The 19,954-nt window shown below is 27.8% G+C and overlaps 1 protein-coding gene across 3 annotated transcripts; it reads right to left on the bottom strand.

Moving 5' to 3' along the window:
- Positions 1 to 965: 965 nt before the first annotated feature.
- LOC111621878 (splicing factor 1-like) lies at positions 966 to 18,608 on the bottom strand. Of its 3 annotated transcripts, none has more exons than XM_023364134.1 (6): positions 18,548 to 18,608; positions 18,290 to 18,445; positions 17,448 to 17,456; positions 10,742 to 10,915; positions 9,823 to 9,898; positions 966 to 1,220 (listed from the first exon to the last, which is right to left on the bottom strand). In XM_023364134.1, exons 2-6 carry the CDS (start codon positions 18,327 to 18,329, stop codon positions 1,064 to 1,066), a joined length of 456 nt encoding a protein of 151 aa, XP_023219902.1. In that variant the 5' UTR covers positions 18,330 to 18,445; positions 18,548 to 18,608; the 3' UTR covers positions 966 to 1,063. The 3 variants fall into 3 exon arrangements, with proteins under 3 accessions (XP_023219902.1, XP_023219903.1, XP_023219901.1); XM_023364133.1 differs by having other exon boundaries at positions 1,014 to 1,220; positions 17,448 to 17,459; XM_023364135.1 differs by lacking the exon at positions 17,448 to 17,456 and having other exon boundaries at positions 1,012 to 1,220.
- Between the last annotated feature and the right edge of the window lie 1,346 nt (positions 18,609 to 19,954).

The raw sequence follows: 19,954 nt of genomic DNA, 5'->3' as shown, positions 1-19,954 counted from the left end.
AAACTATTATTTTTGAGATTTCTATCTCTACACACAAACAAACATATATATGTTTATTTGTGTGTGTGTAGAGATAGAAATCTATATATATTATATAGTAATTATATATATAATATATATTATTATATTATATATATTCCAGAATATTTACTTAAAAAAAAAAATTCAAGTTACAATAATAGTATTTAATTATGATGAAAATTAAAGTGCTATTTGATAAATAAATTTAATAATCTTTCTTTCATTTTATGTCAACAATGATGCTTGTAAAATTTTGTAAAACTTCACTGCTTATATAAATATGAAAATAAATTTCAAGATGAAGAAATTTTTGAAAAGCATGTGCAATTATTTTTTTACAATACTGGGTATGTTTCATCTTTATTAATAACTTAGAACTATTTTCATTTCTTTACAATCCAGTTTACTGATCATTCAGTATATAAAAATATTTTTGAATTACATGCATAATTTTTTTTAAATATTAATAAAACTATTTAAATTAAACATTTTTACATCCATACATAACATTCCTAGATATTTTAGAACATCTAGGAATGTTCAAGTATGTTTTCTCTGATACTAATGAATGCCATGCGGTTAATTACAAAAGTCTAGTATTATTGAAATAAAGTAATGTAGTTTTCAAAAGTATTATCGTAATTTGAGATAAAATACTGAAGTAAAGCACTTAATATAAAGAAATTATTAGAAAATGAATATAAAGGATTCACTCCCTAATGATAAAAGGATTATTTAACTTTAAAGATATTACTGTTACTGATTATAATTGTTTATAAATTTTTTATAATTAATTTTATTTTCAGTTTGATATATGCTTCGAGAGAAATGCAGTTGACTCCCCTATAACATTGTTGATAATTCTGTTTATATGAATTCCATGTTGTACAAGTCACTTAGATTTTTCAAATACGTGAGCAATTCACAGCCAGGCACACATATTTGTAAAATCTAAGTGACTCATACAACATGGAATTCATATAAAACGGAATTATCAACAGTGTTATAGGGGGGATCAACTGTATAACATTAAATTAACTACTTACTTATAATCAGCAGGTGGTTTAAAATCTGTATTAAATTTATACATTTCTTGAATAAGCGTGTGTCTTTCATCTTCTAATCTTTTCCTTGTACGATATTCTCTCGTATTTAGCCTTTTTCCTTCACTGTTATAAATTGGTTCTGGTGATGGTGATCTGGAATTAAAAATTCTCAAATGCTAAAATTCATGGCATTGATTTCATTTTTAAAACTAACTATAGATCTATTGTAATTTTCTACTATTTTTCCTTAACTATAAAATTTAACACTAAAAACTATAATTTAGTTTTCTTACTAAAAACTATTATAGATCAGCATAATACTAGGGTAATTTATTACATTTATCCACCTAATAATTCACATGTATTTTGTATAAGGGTTAACTGTCTTTGAAATTATATAGATTAAATTAATTTCAATGTATTTTACACTGTAAAATTTTTTAAAAGATTATAACATTTGTTTAAACTTTAAATTGTGAATTTAATTATTTTTAATATTAATTTTTATTTCTGAATTGTCTGCTTATGTAAATTATATTATAAAATTGGATAGTTTTTAAAATGTTTGGTATTAATCAAATTTTATTATAAATGACAAATTTTCAATAATGTTTTTAAATTAATAATGAATCTGCTAGGCAACTTATATTATTAAAAATTTATGTTTATGGTAGCATGTTCTTTTAGAATATTTTGTGTATAAATTTTAGAAATAATTTTTCTAAATTATGATCAATAACTTATTTAATTAATTTAAGATTATTATTTGATATTTTATTTTTAGCACTTAACAAATCACCTTAATAATTTCTCTGAAAATTAATGATCTGAATTATCTTAAAAATATTTTAAATAATGTTGAAAGCCATTGCATTCTGAAATTACTTGTAAAAATTTAGTACAGTATAAAACAAGGGAAAAAATTGTGTATTAAACAGAAAATTTCTTAAATCATACAATAAGTTTAATATTGATTTTTTTTTGAGATTAAACTTTACAATATTTAAGAAATTTAACTGCAATCACAACACTTGTATTTTAATATTTCTGTATAATTAACATTCAACAGAATATTCCTAACAATAATTTTTCTGCATTAGAAACCTTATAATAAAGTTTGAAACAAACGATAACATTTATATAATTTTAGAATGATGGTGTTCTGGTATCAAACCTATTAAAAACACCAATTAACATCATGTAGTTTCGTTTTTTTTTTTTAGATTAATATAATTATCATATGTAATAAAACCTTATTCATCCCAACCTGTATGGAATTCAATTATGATTATTAAATTCATTGTTCTATCTCTGAATACTACATATTTATATATTAGACAGCTGAAAAAAAACTTATTTTAAAATAAGTATTGATAAAATTTTAAACCTTTATTTTAATTTTTTATGGCAAGTTTTTTTATAAATAAATATAAACCTAAATCATCCAATTTGGCAAGTATCCTAAATAATAAATAGAACATTAATTTCATTTAAATTACACCATCCCATTCATGAGAACCACACCATTGCTGAAAGGAAAAAATTTCATTTCCTGCAATCTCGTTAAAAGGGCTTTCATTATTATTATTATAATCATTAATATCTATGGATTTCGGAGCTCTGGCCAATCCCAAGAATTTGTCTACTGGATCTAAAAAGTATTAATGATCTGTTGGAAATTGTCTTATTAAATTTAATTATAGAAACCTGGGACAATTAGGAATAAAATTAGTAAAACAACAAATTCTTTAGTTAAAATATTTCTTCATGCTGCAAGTAAAAGTTTCTTTTTAAAACAAAATAAATTATTCAATCTGAAATCTCTGAATTGTTGAATATTTAAAAACCAAAAACAATCATCAGTGAATGAAACAAACATCACTGTCATTAAAAGTTTGTAGGAAGACAAACAAAAAGAAAAGATGAAACCTGCAAAACATGTTATTAATTCAGTCAAATAAACTAAATGTTCCATGTTTTCTTAAACATTTTTTGTTCATAACAACTAATTACTTTAATTTTGAAAATTTTGGACAATCAAATAAGTTGAATTGGATTAAAAAAATTTTTGAATTAAATATGTTTTTTTATTTGTACTTAGTAATAATTTAAATAACTGATTTACCAAATCATCAAAGATGATAAAAGAAAACTGTCTGGTAATTGAGTTAACTTCCAACCTTTGGCAACCATCAGAATACTCTAAGCTGAATCAAACCAATTAACAGCCAATGATGATTTTAGACTATACTACTATTACTATAGGTTTTCTCAGTCAATTGACAGACTATTAGGACATCTCCCCAAGATCAGCAATTCATCTGCCAGTTGTCTTTTACCATCTCTATGATTTTGTAAATTAATTAACACATGAATAATGGACCTTTTCCTATATTTTGAATAGTCTAGATTTTTATAAATTCAAATTTATATTTAGAATTTTGGTTGTATTAAAACATTTGTCAAATGTAACAGATTGAAGATTGATTATTTTTAATTATCTCCAAAATACTTATTTATTCACAAACTGAAAATATTCTGGATAGAAAATTGTTGCTGAAGTATAAAATTATTATAATTTTCCTTGAAAAATCATTATTTTTTTAATTTTTCAAATATATTTTCATTACATTTCCTTTATTTCTGAATTTGACAGATTGTTAACCATGTTATGTGTTTTAAAAATGTATTCAAATATATTTAAAAACATGAATTATACACTTAAGATTACTGAAAAATTAAACTTATATATTATAAAATTTGATTTTTATTAATATACCTCAGAGAAGATGAAATTAATCAGGATACCTGAATATTAAAAAGACCCCATTATTAATAAAAATTTTAGTTTTACTTAAAAAAGTACAGTACTTTATTTGATTTTTAAAAATTCCTATAAAATAATAATCTTTTGTTTGAATGCTTTATATCATTCCATTCTTTCAAACAAAAGTATTTTCATAATGACTATATCATTAAGTTTTATGGAAATCACATTGCAACAACCAAACATTTTATATATATACTCATATGAAGAAATTTGAATATAACATGACTAAAAATTCTCCCATCAAGTATGATATTATGTACTACTTTTTACAAGATTGAAGAATTGAGAAGAGTACAATTTCAAGAAAATCAAGAAGAGTAACTAATATTTCTATAAATTCAATAGCTTATATTGTCTGTTGGAAGTAATTAAAATGCAATAATACATTTTAAATAACAGGCTTGTTAGATCATTACTTCCAACTGGATAACAGAATGTCACATGGTCACTATGAAAAGTTTTTAAAAATTTGCTATAGAAGTGATATTATGCGGCTATCTTTAAAGTTTAAATTTAATGAAGTAAGTTAAAATAAACCATTTGCCAAAATATTTTAAAATGTAACTCAAGGGAAATTCCATGATTAATCATGAACAAAATGAGGTCATTGATGTCACTGCAATATGAGTGTGATCACCAATCCCAAATCGATAAACCATTTAGTCTATAGCTGATATTTCTGAAAATAAATAGCCTATACTTTGTCAGAAAATAAAACAAATATAACCAAAATTTCATCTGAATTGGACAAAAATTGCAGGAGTTAAGGAATTCACATATATTATTACAGCTTTTATATTATTAAATGTTAAATTTGTAAGTGAATTATGAAATGCACAAAAAGACAAAGTGATGATGTATTGAGAATAGATACAAAACATTAAATGCATGTTTAAATTTGCCATCTAATAAATCTATATATTATGTGACTAAGTTTCTATATTATCATGTTTAATATTTGATATTCTGACATGATATGAATCTTACTAGAATATTCACTATCAAATCTGAAAAGCTTTGCAATAGTTTTTCGTAATTTTTATTTAATTTTTTTTTATAAAGAAACTGCAGAAATACATTTATTGGCTAATTGTTATAGGTAAATTTATTTAAATTGAGGAAAATAATGCTATATTACCAAAAAGCATGGCTTTCCCAAAAATTAATTATATACTTAACATTCATTTTAAAAATATTTTAAAGAAATAAACTTTCTTGTAACAAAAATTTTGTAAATATTACAGATGAATACAAGGGTGTGTTTCATTTGTTTCTACTCAAGAAAAAATTAGAACTGCTTGTCAAATTTACCCAACAAGAAATATAAAGAATAAATCATTTAAACAACTAAGTTAGGATTTGAAGTTACAAAATCAATTGCTGTAAATTGTCTGTTTTGATTAATTCTGTTATACCAATTCTTCAAAACAGATATTTCAATGTTAAAAAGTTCATGCATTCATGGCTTCCCTTTACACATAATTTTCCTACAAAATTGAATTGGAAAGTTTTTATATTGCATACATATCTTTGCAATACAATGGATTAATTTTTTCCCATTACTTTTTCATATAATTTTTGTTATATAATATGAAACAATTTATTGTATTCAATACAATGAGGGTATATAAAAATAAAAAATGTTTTGTATTTTTTGTAAAAGTTAAATGTACATTTAAGTTTATAATTATATTAATAATTTAAAATATTTTATTTGATTGTTATAATGTGCATTAAAGATTAAGTCATTATGAAAATATTTAATAAGTAATAATACAAGTTATAAATCTTCATGTTTATAGTTGATTTCTAACAGTACAAATATTTTAGTTTTAAAAATTACCTACTTATTACAGATATCCTGATTTTTTATTAATTATACAATTATAGGCAAATATAAAGTATTAATTTTATAAAATTGGTAACAGAAATTCTTGTCTATTGCTTTTATTAATTATATTCTTATTCTAAGAGAAATCTATTTCACTACTTTTTTCATATATTAAATTTTTAATGTATTATACAGCTAATCTACTAATTTCAATAATTACACATTTAAAATTATATAATATTAAAATTAACATATATTATATCTTTATATATACAGTATATATTACAGTATATAATTTAATCAATACAATTGAATAATGTAAAATCCTGTATAATTGTTTGTCCCGTAAATATGGAATTGTATATGTTAAAGTAAAGAAATGAATGTTTTGAGTATTAGAACAGCAATATACATATAATTTTTTTTTGTAAATGAATAAACTTTACACAATTGTTTAAGATTTGAATGAATTTATTAAAACTAGTCTACTAAATTGATCTGTATAATTTGATTAAATTGTTACAGGAATACATTTATTAAAAATCATTTTTTTTTTAGTGGTATATTTTCTTGGTTATGAAGGAATGAATTTATAGAAATTCAATTGAGATCACTTGATATCAGTTCAAAAATTTAATATTTTTTACCCTCTCTCTAATATTTGAAGAATACTGAAGTCCTGGCCTTCATTCAACAAATAAAACTATAATCAATTTGTGTAGAAAAGCATTCCAGATTACAATTGACAAACTTTTACCCAAAAATCATTCAAATATAACATCTATGATTTAAAAAAAATCATCCAAATTGCCCTTTATATAATTCAAAACCAATAGTTTCAATTACTATGTAATTATAGGATATTTCTACTATGGTTTAATAGATCTAATCTTATATATATTGAAATCTATCCAAACTGTAAATAATATCTGGAAATCACATTGCAACAACCAAACATTTTATATATATACTCATATGAAGAAATTTGAATATAACATGACTAAAAATTCTCCCATCAAGTATGATATTATGTACTACTTTTTACAAGATTGAAGAATTGAGAAGAGTACAATTTCAAGAAAATCAAGAAGAGTAACTAATATTTCTATAAANAAATATAACATCTATGATTTAAAAAAAATCATCCAAATTGCCCTTTATATAATTCAAAACCAATAGTTTCAATTACTATGTAATTATAGGATATTTCTACTATGGTTTAATAGATCTAATCTTATATATATTGAAATCTATCCAAACTGTAAATAATATCAATGACCTTAAAGTCAAAAGCCTTGTTTACTTCAAAGTTTTAAACTGATTAATTCCTTATAAAATTCTTAAAATTTCACATAGATTTTAAATTGAATAAAGTTTTAAAAATGTCAATGAACTGAATTAATCTTGAATTTATTTTGGAAAGCAATGATAAAATTATAATCGATTTCCATATAATATAACAGTTAATTTTCAAGTCACAGATTTAAGGGTTTAAAGCTATAAATAAGTTCAAATGAGTAATTATGAATTATTTATTTTAAGTTAAAACTAACTGCAATTGATAGCAAATGGCATTTGAATTACAAACAATAATACAGGATGGAAAGTAATATTGTCTTTTATAGATTCATAGAAATTGTTAAAATTACCACACAAAAAAAAGCAGCCTATAAAACAATTTTGTATGGAATATATATAAAGTGGGAAATGTCAAATTTAAAAATCCGTAAAAGAAATCACTAAAAAAAAAAATTGTCAAAATTAGAATTTAATTTATAAACCACCTGTTCTTCAAATCTGAATAACTTTTTAAAATTTTGTTTTAAAAAATGTTACATATCCTTTAATCAATAAGAATATTAAATAATACTGTGAATTATAAGAATTTAGTAAACATATACTTAACAAAATGTCCCAAAGTAATTAAGCATACAATAAAATTCAATTTTACAATTTTTACTATTTGAAAATATTGTGAACTACATATACAGCTTTTTTTTTAATGCTTAAGGATGCTTATTACCTGGATTTCAATTATTATATTTTCAATTACAAATATTTTTGTATATACAGTAGAGCGTCAATTATCCGAATGTCGATCAACTGAAACGTCAGTTAACCGAAAGTGTTCCAGTTGGACTATGACGTGCTGAATTGAACGTTTTTGATACTAGATTAACTTAAAGAATTATTATTTTTTTGTTTTTATATTTTTCAATATATTTATTTTGCTTGTACAAAATAAAGAAATAATTTTTAATGATACAATAGCCACAATTATTATTATAAAAATTTTCGTTAGGCTTAACATTGACAAAAATTCAACGCAAAGTGACATGCAACAGAGAAAAATTTAAACATGGGATATACTATTATTGGGATATACTAATATACTATATTAATAATGCATTTTTTCATACATAATTGGTTATCCAAAAAATTGATTTTCCAAACAACCCCAGTCCCCAATTGATTGGATAATCGATGCTCTACTGTATTTTGTTTAATTATATTAATGTTTCTTTGAAAACTAACATTAATATGTTTGCTCATACTTTTGAGACAAACCTCAAAATCTCTAAAACATTAAGCTAATTTTATGCACTTCATATCTTGGAGACTGCCATAATGCATGGTAACATCTACTATATATTATAATTTATTTTGTAAAGGAGAATTTATCTCCAATATTTATACTGTAAATGACTTAAATTTTGGACCAGAGTAATTTCATTATGCTGATTACATTTTGTTGTATTATGTGCTTAAATTAAGAATAAAGTAAGGTTATTAAATTAATTAAAGTATTATGTAAAAAACTGAGCTTGCTGAACTTGTTTTGAACAAAACAGAATTTTTTTGAATTTTCTAATCATAATTAAGTTTAAACAAAGTCAATTTGCTAAGAGTATGCATATCACAGAAGGAGCAAAAATTTAATATAAATTTAGAAATGTTTTGTGTAATCACAATACAAATATCTGCAGAAGAAATCTTTATGTGTAAACAGTATTAATGTTATATTCTTTGGCATTTGATTGTTAACTTATGAATAAAATCAATTTTAAAATTAAGAATGGGTTTGGAGTGAAAATCTGCATTTACGAACACAGTTTAATTATTATTTTAAAGTTATTTGGATCTATAACATTAACAGTTAGGTAAAAAACATTCTTTAAAGTATTTTTGGTCAAAAGGTTTAACTTTTATTTTACAGTATTCATGCTATAATACTACTTACAAAATACTTCTTCTTTAATATAAGTTTACCTTTCTTAAAAATAATTCTCCCTCTTTTAACAATATAATTTTATTTTTCTTAAAAATTATTTTCTTTCTTAGAATGTCTCTTTGCTCTTTTATTACTATAACATATTCATTTTTCAACTCATATCATAGTACTGAATAAATATAAAGACCAAACTATGAAAAAGTGTCATGCAATTTATACCCAAATCTCTAATATATTAAAATATATAATCTATAATATGGTTTAAAAAATAAATGTGTTATACTAAACATTGAAAAAGTTACATTATAGAAAGGATAAAATATTTTTAAATGTGATAAAATTATATCTAAAGATGAAATTTTTAAGAGAAACTTTAAGTATATACAAGATTATTTGAAAAAAGAATGAAGTATTTGTAATGAGTATAAAAATAATGCAGCAATACTGTAAACACTAATTTTCATACTTTATGATAAAAATTATGGTAAATTCTTTTAATATTTTTTCATCATTCAATAAGCAATTTATATACTGTAAATCTTAAGTAAAAAAAGATATATTTAAACATTTTATTAATAAAAGCAATAGGCACTTACTGAGTGCAGATTTGACATTGTAAAAATTGTGCCAAATTTAATTTTGAAAATACAGAAATATAAAAGTTTCAAATCCAAAATTTGTCAAATCTTTTCAGTGATTCTTTTTTACATCATTCTACTGAGGTTATTTTGTTAATTAACAAACTTTTCAATTACATACATTCTTGTCTTTTTATAACAAAACAGTAATGTATGTTTTTAAAAAGAAATGGAAAAAAAACCAATTAAGGTGAGAGCTTTATGCTGGGCTCCAACAGCCAAACCTGTCTTCTGGGTTTGGAGGTATTCCCAAGTCTCCTGTTCGTAGCCGTCGACTAATTTCCTCAATCTGTAGTTGCACTGTAAGAGATGGGGTTAGAGAAGGGGTAAAACCCCCAAATTAAATGTAAGTTAGGGAAAAAAAACATGTCACTATAAGATCATAAAAGCAAGTTAAGATGACACTCGAACAACTCTTTGTTGAAAGATGCTAAATTCTGTAAATATGTAATTCCCTATATGAGTGTCCATATATTCCTGAAATTAACTAATTAATTACATACAAATTTTAATTCTGCTTTAAATATAATTAGACATTTCAATTATTTTTATTATCATTTTTTAAGTAAAATATAACTATATCAATTAAACATTTTTGATAAAAATTAACACAATACTTAAAAATATGCATTACTGCATTCTAAACATGCAAAATATTTAACATAGATTATATAAATTGTAAGACAAAAAAAAAAAAAAAAAAAAATGAGAAATTCTTCATAAGATAGCAATGTTCAAATATCGGATATGATTAATATTCGAGATTTAATTCAACAGGATAAAAGATTCTCTTATTTTGCATTTTTATTCTTCTCCTGGAATATTTTAAATTCTGTATGAATAATTACTATCTTTGTCATTAAGTAATCCTCATTTTCAAACAGACTTTAAATAAAACCATTACAAATAACTCTTATACTTACCCATGTAAAAACTTGCCGATTTTTGAACATTTAAAATATGAGAAAAAATTAAAATTGTCTAATTTATTAAATACTAAATTTACATTAAGAAAACAAAAGTTATATTTAGCTACATCTATTCTTTCATAATATAAATAAAAACTATTTCATAACAGAGGAGAGAGATTTATTTTACGGTAATTACTAAATTTATATTTCAGACTTTAAATAAAATACTTACAAAGATAGGCTCTTTCCTGATTGCCACTAAGGTTATTAGGCAGAACAGTTGGCATACCAGGAATAAAAACTTTATCCTTATCATCGCCTCCCCAACGACTTCTACGTTTTTTCCTTCTGTCAGGCATATCAGGTGGCCAATTAGTTGATTCTGCATAGTATCCTTGATGGACCGCTGTGAAGAAAATTATTAAATTTGTACCTAATATACAGTATATACTTTTATGATCTACCCAGTCATACAAGCAATCATGATTAAATAAGTTTCTACATCATTTACACATTTGCTGTTGTTTTCAATATAGAGCTATTAACTGACCTAGTACAGCCTAATACAGAGCTATTAACTGACTTAGTACACCTGACAGGATTCTGTCAGGTGTACTAAATACCTGATATGGGGGAATCCTATTAAAAAAACTACTAGACAAAAATCAAGTAAATTCTATAAATTGCCCCTAAAAGCACTTACATAGTTAATAATACTTAGCCTTTCGCTATATTATTAAGATGGCTGAGACAATATACTTCTGGTATTTACTGTATAGTGTACTGTACATGCATCAATTTTAAATATGTTCAATCATGTATCTGATTTTAGAATGCTACTCATATTCCATCCATTACTGTTTAAGCAGATAATGCTCTAATCAAAAACATTTTCAGATGATGTTCTAATCCAAAACAGTTTTAGAATTTCAAAAGAACAGGAGCAACAATTACCAGTGCAACAAATTCTTGAGAGCATCATGTTTTAATAGTTTAAGCTACAATATTTGTGTCTTTAATTAAAACCTAAATGCAAAAATCAAGCAATCTATGGCAGGGTAAACAAGTACAATTTTTGTCCTGTTCTTTCTACATAGTGCCTGGTTTTTGAAATTAAAAATTCTCTGAATTATCTAGATTTTCCAGGTCTACACAATCTCTCTTTTCCAAGAATAATTTCAGATCTGCTGTAGTTTATATACTTTTTATGCAACTGCATAAAGAGCAATATAACAGTACTTATTTAATATATTCTGTTTTCCCAAATGGAGTTAATTGTAACTAATATCAATCTATTTGTCATAACTTTCAAAATACCATATTGCATCTAACATTTCGGTTATACAGTTTATGCATTTGTTTTGTATAAAAATAATGTAGATTTTTCAAAGAGGAAACAAATTGCAAATGTAACTCTAGTTTTGAATTATATTTGCACTTTTTTAATTATTTTTTACAATCAACAAAGTGTTGTCACTGCTTTCAAAATAGCCTTTAAGACTGTCACTGTGTTTTGTTTTTATAGATTAATCTTCATATTTAGTAAAGTTCATTTAAACATTTTTAACTGTAGATAAGCAATCATTTCTAAAATGTCAAATGAAATACAATGATATCTCAGTATTCAAATACAAATTTTGGAAAAAATTCGCTTGATACTTGACTGAACAAACATGACCCTCTATAACAAATTTTCAATTAATAACATTTTTATTTTGTCATCCATAAAAACTTTTTATATATCACATTTGCATAACAAGGCACTTTCTTGGAATGTATCTACAATGTTATACAAGGGATACCTGTACTACAAATGTTGCACTGACTAAATTTTAGTCTTAAGCAAACAGCCAACATAACTCATAATGTAACACTATACTTCATGCATCTTTCCACTGATGAAACAATTATAACTATCCAAGAATTTGTAATTTCAGAATGCTTCCTTCGTTTACTAACATATCTGGTCTATAAAAGTAATTGTTCAAATCCAAGCATATTATATATTCTGGTAATTTTCTTGTCTGTAGTGAAAAGATTGTGCACGTCTTAATCCAACAAACCACACTGTTCAATTCTTCCATAACTTCGCCATTTTATCTGCATTTTGTCATATCATATAAACTAATGGTGTGTCTAAACTTTTCAAATGGCAAACCAAATTGGATATAAAAGTAATAGACAGACAGGCCATAAATATTCCATATAGGCTTATTTCAATGATTTATATGTTTTGTGTTGTATATGTTTGAGGCTGGATTAATGTGTGTTGTGAGCTGAATTTGGTCCAGGTGCCAAATTTGGTGTTTGGTAGTTTGGGCACCATTGGTCTAAACCAGGCATGTCCAACCCACAGCCCGCACTGCGGCCCACTTAGTATTTTTATGTGGCCCAATGCACCCTAAATTTCTTAGATATCTTTTCATTTATTTTGATAAAGTATGTCATAAAAATTATCCTTGTTTCACTGGATATATTTTGATGTCATAATGATGTATAGTAAGATCCCACTTAACGCTGCCTCGATATAATGCAGTCTGTCCAAAGCCTAAAAAAAAAACTCAAAATTTATGCTGATTAAGATTAATACAGCATTTCATTGATTTGTATCAGCAAAAGGTGGCAATTCGTCATAGCGCTGTACTTTCCTTAAATCTATGTTTGTGTGGTGCAATTTTGGAAAAAATATAACATCATGAATGTCATAGACAATATCAACTTGGCTGATAAATGCATGAACGAAGAGTGGAAGAAGGTATGGCTGAAAGTATGTAAGAATTCTAAATGAGAAGAACCTATCGCTGTATCGTTAGGTTGATAATTTGGTCAACCTAACTGATACAGCAGGTTGTAGACGAGCAGGATATTGAAAAATTACCGCAGGTTTCTGGTGAGAGCCTTACCAACGACGAACTTCAAGAACTGGCAGAACAAAGAATTCATGTAGAACTGGAAAATAGTGATTCTGAAAACAAAAAACCGAAAGAATTTCTCTACAGATTTCCTTAGTAAAAGCTTGGTAATAATAACTGAAATCATTGATCAAACTGTAATGAATGTTCCAGATTTTGAAAGGAGTGCAAAAGCAAGACAAGGTGTTTTGGATGCAATCTCCTGATACTGACATTTGTTTAAGGAAAGGGAAAAAGAAACAAATGAAACTACATGACCTTATCACAAAAAAAAAAAATGACCTTCATCATAAAAAATGAACTTTACATTTGTGTGTGCATATGTTTGTGTGTTATTTAAATAACATATATTATTATACAAATTAATATAAAAATAACTTAAAGTAAAATCTGTTTATTTTTGGTTGCACATTCCCCTTTCCCTATTTACTGTGTTAAAATGACCTTGTTTAACGGTTTTGTTTAGTGCTTTGTCATCTAGGAACGTATCCCCATGTTAAGCGGGGTCTTACTGTAATTGGTATTAAAACACTGTTTTATCTAGAGAACTGTTATGCATGTGGGATAGTACATACTGTTGTGAACAATTCTTTTAGTGCACGAAAAACATCAAAAATGCTGAGACAGGTTGAGTGATTCCCATTTAACTAACATCCTTAGAATTAAGACTAGTACCTTAAATGCAATTATTGACAATATTATAAAAGGAAGGCAATGTCAAAAATTGCATTAAATTTATTTTGTGAGAGTATAATTTCTTTTTTTACTGTCAATATTACAGTATTTTTTGTAATTATATATATTTCTTATTAAAATTTGATATTCACATTTTGAACTTTTTAAAAGCGCATAATTATATGAACTACCTTTGTGGCCTGCTGAATATACCTAAATTTCTAATTTGGCCCATTAGCAAAAAAGGTTGGACAACCCTGGTATAAGCAATTAAAATATCTTGACATGCTTTTCCTATCATGTTCCTACTTCAAAGCAATTGAAATCTAGCATATTAGATGGCAACTGAAAATAGGAAATGTTGCATTCACATGCCTCCATAATCCTTTGTGCAGTTTGTATTTTGTACAGAGTTAATAAGCTTTTAATGGCAACTAGGTTAGCCCATCATTTTTCTTTTCAATTCAAGCATTTGTCAGTCAGACTATAGTATTATCAGTGGTTCATCCTTCCACTTCAAACCATGTAAAGACATACAATTGTCCACAAACCTACCTTCCAATGACACCATATGTATATACGTATTTGTAATATGTTTTATTAGAGAAATGTGACACATTGAAATGATAATTCAACTTATTGGTGTTTTAATATCAACAAGTCCATTTATTACTTTGTTACGTGGTCTGTTCAAAAAGTATCGGACCTTTTTTTTTCCGCGTAAACCAATGATGCGCGAGAGGCCTCCTTCGGTGGAGTTGTGGAGGGGACAGTCATGCACAGCCCTGAATTTTTTCCTGCCTGCAGGAAGCGTCAGTCGTTGGCAATCGGCCTATGAGTGAGGTCATGTAGTGCTCTCTCGTCAGATTCCACTAAGCTGGAAAAATGATTGAACAACGTGAGCAGCAATATTACATCAAATTTTGCCAAAACTTTGGCGATACCTGAGCATAAACCATTCACAAGATTCAGCAGGCTTTTGGGGACGATCCTCAAGGCCAAAAAAAGCGCGGCAGGTCCGCAGCAATATCAAATGTCATGTTGACAGTTTTTTCGACTATCATGGGGTGGTGTGTCGTGAGTACGCACCACAAGGCCAAACCATCGCAAAGGAGTACTACCAGGAGGTCCTTCGGTCGTCTTTCCGATACAGTGCGACACAAATGACCAGATCTGTGGTCGATCAAAACTTGGCAGCTCCATTGTGATAACGCATCCGCCCATTCTGCGCATCTGATTCAGGCTTTCGTCGCTACACACAATACTCCTGTGGTTCGTCACGCTCTGTACTCTACCCACATGGCACCGTGTGACCTTTGGCTATTTCCCAAGCTGAAAATGCCGCTAAAAGGAACCCGAATTTAGTCGAGAGAAGACATCGTGCGGAATCCGACAGACCAGCTGATGGCCATTCCAAAAGATGTGTTCCAGCAGTGTTTCCAGCAATGGCAGGAACGCTGGGAGAACTGTATACATTGCCAAGGAGACTACTTTGAAGGGGATTAGGGTTTTGTACCTCAAAGTCAATAAATTTATTTTTGCTGACCAAAGGTCCGATACTTTTTGAACACACCACGTAGACTACAATTTGAAAAAATTGTAGACCTATAAATTCCCACTGTCATTCATCTTTCCTTAATCTCGAGAACGGAATTAGATATAATAAAAGAGACCAAGTATGGAAACCTTAGGGGCTGGAGGCCCAATTAGCTATATACAAACTTCCGATGCAAACTGGAAATCACATTATTCAATTCAAAACTTTCCCCTGAAAGGAGTTAACAGATGACTGGAATGACTATATTGTTAAAGGTAAAATATAATGTACAGGGGGCAAAGCAACTACTAATTTGAGGTGGAGAGCATATATATTAAATTAAATTAATTAACAATATGATTAAAAATTGCAACTTGGAATTGTGACAATGTCACAATAAATAAATGTTTTTATTAGCATGTCTTATAATTTTATCAATTATACTATATACATTATCCAGAAATTTGCTAATTTTTTTTCAACTTTTCCAATAATTCCATGAAATTTTCGAATTTTCCTGAAACTTCTAAAGTTTGCCAAATTTCTGATATAACCAGGTTTTCCTGGTTGCTTAAGTTCCCCAATTTAAAACTTCTCTCACCAGTTTCAAGTCAAGAAACTCAAACAGTGTTGTTGTGTTTCTCTCATCATAAGAATTAATTTAATGTGTAGTTTTATCTCTCCAAGGTAACCAGAAATCATCCCAAACTTAAAATTGTCCTTTTAGTTATTTTTATATTATTACAGTATATTCAAAAGCATGCAAAACATTTAAATACATATAGTACAGTATTTGATTTACTATCATCATGTACAGTATATATATACAGGGGAGTGGCAAAAATAGGTATATAGTTGAGAATCTGAGAAATGCAAATGTTTGGTGTTCATTATCATCATCTTTTATTAGTTCATATTCCTTTTTTGCGATTTAATTTGTACATATAAATAAATGTTTTTTCTTCCCATTTTCTCCCTATATGTTTTTTTTTTTCCATAATAAAGAGGTTGCAACAGTTCAAACTTTAAACTTGTACAGCAAGCAGAAGTATAAGTTTGACATTTGAACTCCAAGTAAAACATGTTGCATCACACATTCATGTCATGGCACTGATTCAAGGGATATTGTTGAAAAATGGTAAAAACATCTAAGAACGACAAAGGTTACCAGCAAACGTAAATAAACAAATTAAACTATTTTAAAATATTTAGACAATGTTTAATAACACTAAATAATTATTTTTGACTTTAATTAATGTGATTTCTCCTATCTTATGATATAAGAATAGAACAATTCCAATGCATTTTGCCTGTTCTCGCGACATACTTTTATTGAGGATAAAGTAGTGGCTTATATAAATCTGTATGCAGATAACAATCTGAATGCAGCCTGGGAAATTATTTTTAAAAATTTACAAATGTATTATGCTGTTGATGGTAGAAAATGCCATGAAAGAACAAACCTACTTCTACAGTGTTATGAACACAAATATATAAAAATTCTATAGACACTCCACATACTTGCAAAAAACTTGAATAATTAAATAATTTCGGGATTAAAATCATCTATTTCTTTACAATGTTATTCATAAATGCTTAAATAATCATTATTTTAATAAAATACATCATAATTTTAACTCAAAACACAGAAAGATGCAGACATTTAAGCCAAACTTCTACTAGCCACGTTCTACGTTCCAAACACCAATGTCAAACTTCTAGGCTTACAAGACAGTGGCGCTCAATGTTCAACCTTCATGTTTTAGAGATGAAAACTTCAGCCGCAACCTCTCTAATAAGAACTGTATACTTACTTTTGCACCCTGCTGTATAAAGTAAAAAAAAAATGTTATAATCATTTGATGATTTTAAAGTAAATTATTATAAACTGAAAATAGTTTTATGTATATTTTTCCTTCTTCCAAATAATTTATTTAACAACAGAACATTTTCCATACTATCCAATTACAGACAGCCATCTGGCCGTGCGGTCAAGGTGGCAGCCTACCACTCTCAGATTTTTTTAAACTCTTTCCACCCCGTGGGCACTAAGAGGACCTTGTTTAGCAAGTCCATTATGGGTTCGGCCAGGTCCACAACAAGGTGAGGGACAGACGGACCACCCCTGAAAAATTCCTGGGGATATGTTGCACCCCATCCCTCACCATCAGGATGCCCCATAGTGGGCTTGGCTGAACATATAATGGGCTTGTTAAAAATGCCCACAAGGCAGAAAGAATTAAAAAAAACTATCAAATTTACAAAAGAAAAAATCATTTAATTGAAAATTCAATATATAACACTTCAAATATTGAAGATTACGAGTATTGAAATTCAAATTTTTACCAAAAATAACACATTTCTTCGAAAATTATTAAATTCGAATCCAATATAGAACTATACGGCAATCATATTTAGTTTGTTCATATTTTAATAAAACTCTAATTAAGATTTGGGTATTATTTTAAATTAGTTTAAAAAAAACAAATAAAAAGAATAAGAAAACTTCGTTACGTCACAAGTAACCTATTGTAATTATTCGGTTATCAAAAGACATTTCCCTAAGCCTAATTCTTAGGCCTTGTTAAAACTACGAATTTCTTTAAATTAAACTCGATATTATTTTTCAATGGCGATAAATAAAAAGCATGCTTACGTGAGTCATAATCGCTATCTCTGTCTCTTTTTCCACTCATCGCTGATAATAACTTGGTTTAATTTCAACAAAGAATTTCCAAACGTCGCTCGATCGCTAACAGTCAATAACTATAATGGTCAAATGTTGGCGCTAGTTGCTATCTATTTAAAACACCTAAAAAAAAAATTTCGTAACGTATTAACTATTTGAAATTAAATTAAAATAATTAAATAAATTTATCGTAAAATTAAATATATGTTTAAAAGTATAACATACGCCTAAATAAAATTTGCCAATATGGCGAAATCTAATACCCATAATGCAACGAGCTCTGTCGATTGACAATAGCTGATTGATAAAGAAAAAGGAATTCGTTACTATTTTTTTTAATAATAAAATTCTCTCTATTTATTATAATAATATTTTAATTAAAACTTATGAAAAATTTAAATTATTTTCAAATTAATATAATTTTTTTTCTTAACTCTTACCGCCCTGTGGACACTAAGACCTCTTATAGCAAACCTATTATGGGTTCGGCAGGCCCACAATGGGGTGGCCAGGTGGTGAGAGACGAGGCCCGATATATCCGGACGGATTACCCCGAAAACTTCCTGGGGATTTTTTGACCCTTCCGGATTCGAATCCGGGTCCCCCAGACTGATTCTACGTTATGTCTCCACAGTAACCGTTGTTGGTTGAAGACGGATGGCCGGGTGGTCAAGGTGGCAACCTACCGCTCTGGAGGTCTTGGAATCGAATCCGGACGGCTAAAAAAAATCTCCAGGAATTTTTCGGGAGGGGTCCGTTTGTATGTCAGGCCCCATCGCTCACCACCCGGCCGCCCCATTGTGGGTCTATGGGCTTGCAAAAAAAGGCTTTCTTAGTGCGCTCAGTGCGGAAAGAGTTAAAAAAAAACGAGTTGTCTGTTGTCCGACCATTCAGTCACCTTCGTGCATAATGTTCTAAAAGTCCCTAATCCTCCACTGAAATTAAAACAAGTAAAACGGCAAAACCGTATTTGGGACAAGACTTCTCGAAGACTCACTACTGAGCGGAATCACTTTGACGCTCAAGGTGGGTCTTGTTCTCATTCTCCAATCTTCTTTGGTATCGCTGCTTTTCGGCGCGATCGTTCAAACTTCGCCGGCCACGACCACGAGGTCATCCACCATGCATTTTCAATGAAATAAATCTGTCCAATTTCGAAATTTCTCTCCGTTGCGTTTCGGCCTGAGTTGAATTTTTGTCGATGCGTAACGAAAATTTCCCGTTTTTGAAAAAAATAATCGTGGCTATTGTATCGTCCGAAATTATTTTTTTTATTTTGCACAAACAATATACAGTTTAACCCAATTATAACGTCATCGGATGTAACGACAACCCTAATATAACGTCAAATTTTTATCGGTCCCACGATTTTACTATACTGTACTAGATAATGTTAAAAAACCTACTTGTAACGACATAAAACCCTGTTTTAATGTCCTCTTTGAATCAATCCAAAATTTACAAAATTAGATTAGAAATTTTATTTAACAAAGAAAATACTATGTGTTCAGTCCTAGAGTCAGAGTCCACTTCCTAGAACGACTGTGGGTGGTACTCTCACCATCTGACTTCGGTTTGCTTGTTTGTAGAGAGAGTCGCCATTTTGTATTTTATTTTGACTCGGTTCTCGGT

Source organism: Centruroides sculpturatus, unplaced genomic scaffold (assembly GCF_000671375.1).
Source record: "Centruroides sculpturatus isolate CEXI.00-Female unplaced genomic scaffold, Cexi_2.0 scaffold184, whole genome shotgun sequence".
NCBI classification, from domain to species: Eukaryota; Metazoa; Arthropoda; class Arachnida; order Scorpiones; family Buthidae; genus Centruroides; species Centruroides sculpturatus.
Note: the sequence above shows the minus strand (reverse complement) of the source record. Positions and strands in the feature narration are given on the sequence as shown.

Excerpts from the sequence above, each read along its gene's own strand:
- LOC111621878 (XM_023364133.1), bottom strand. The coding sequence starts at position 18,329 with ATGAGTGGAAAAAGAGACAGAGATAGCGATTATGACTCAC. Across the intron at positions 9,899-10,741 it reads TCAGGAAAGAGCCTATCTTT|TGCAACTACAGATTGAGGAA; the intron begins GTAAGTATTTTA and ends CATCTCTTACAG. Across the intron at positions 1,221-9,822 it reads CCTCCAAACCCAGAAGACAG|ATCACCATCACCAGAACCAA; the intron begins GTTTGGCTGTTG and ends TTTTAATTCCAG.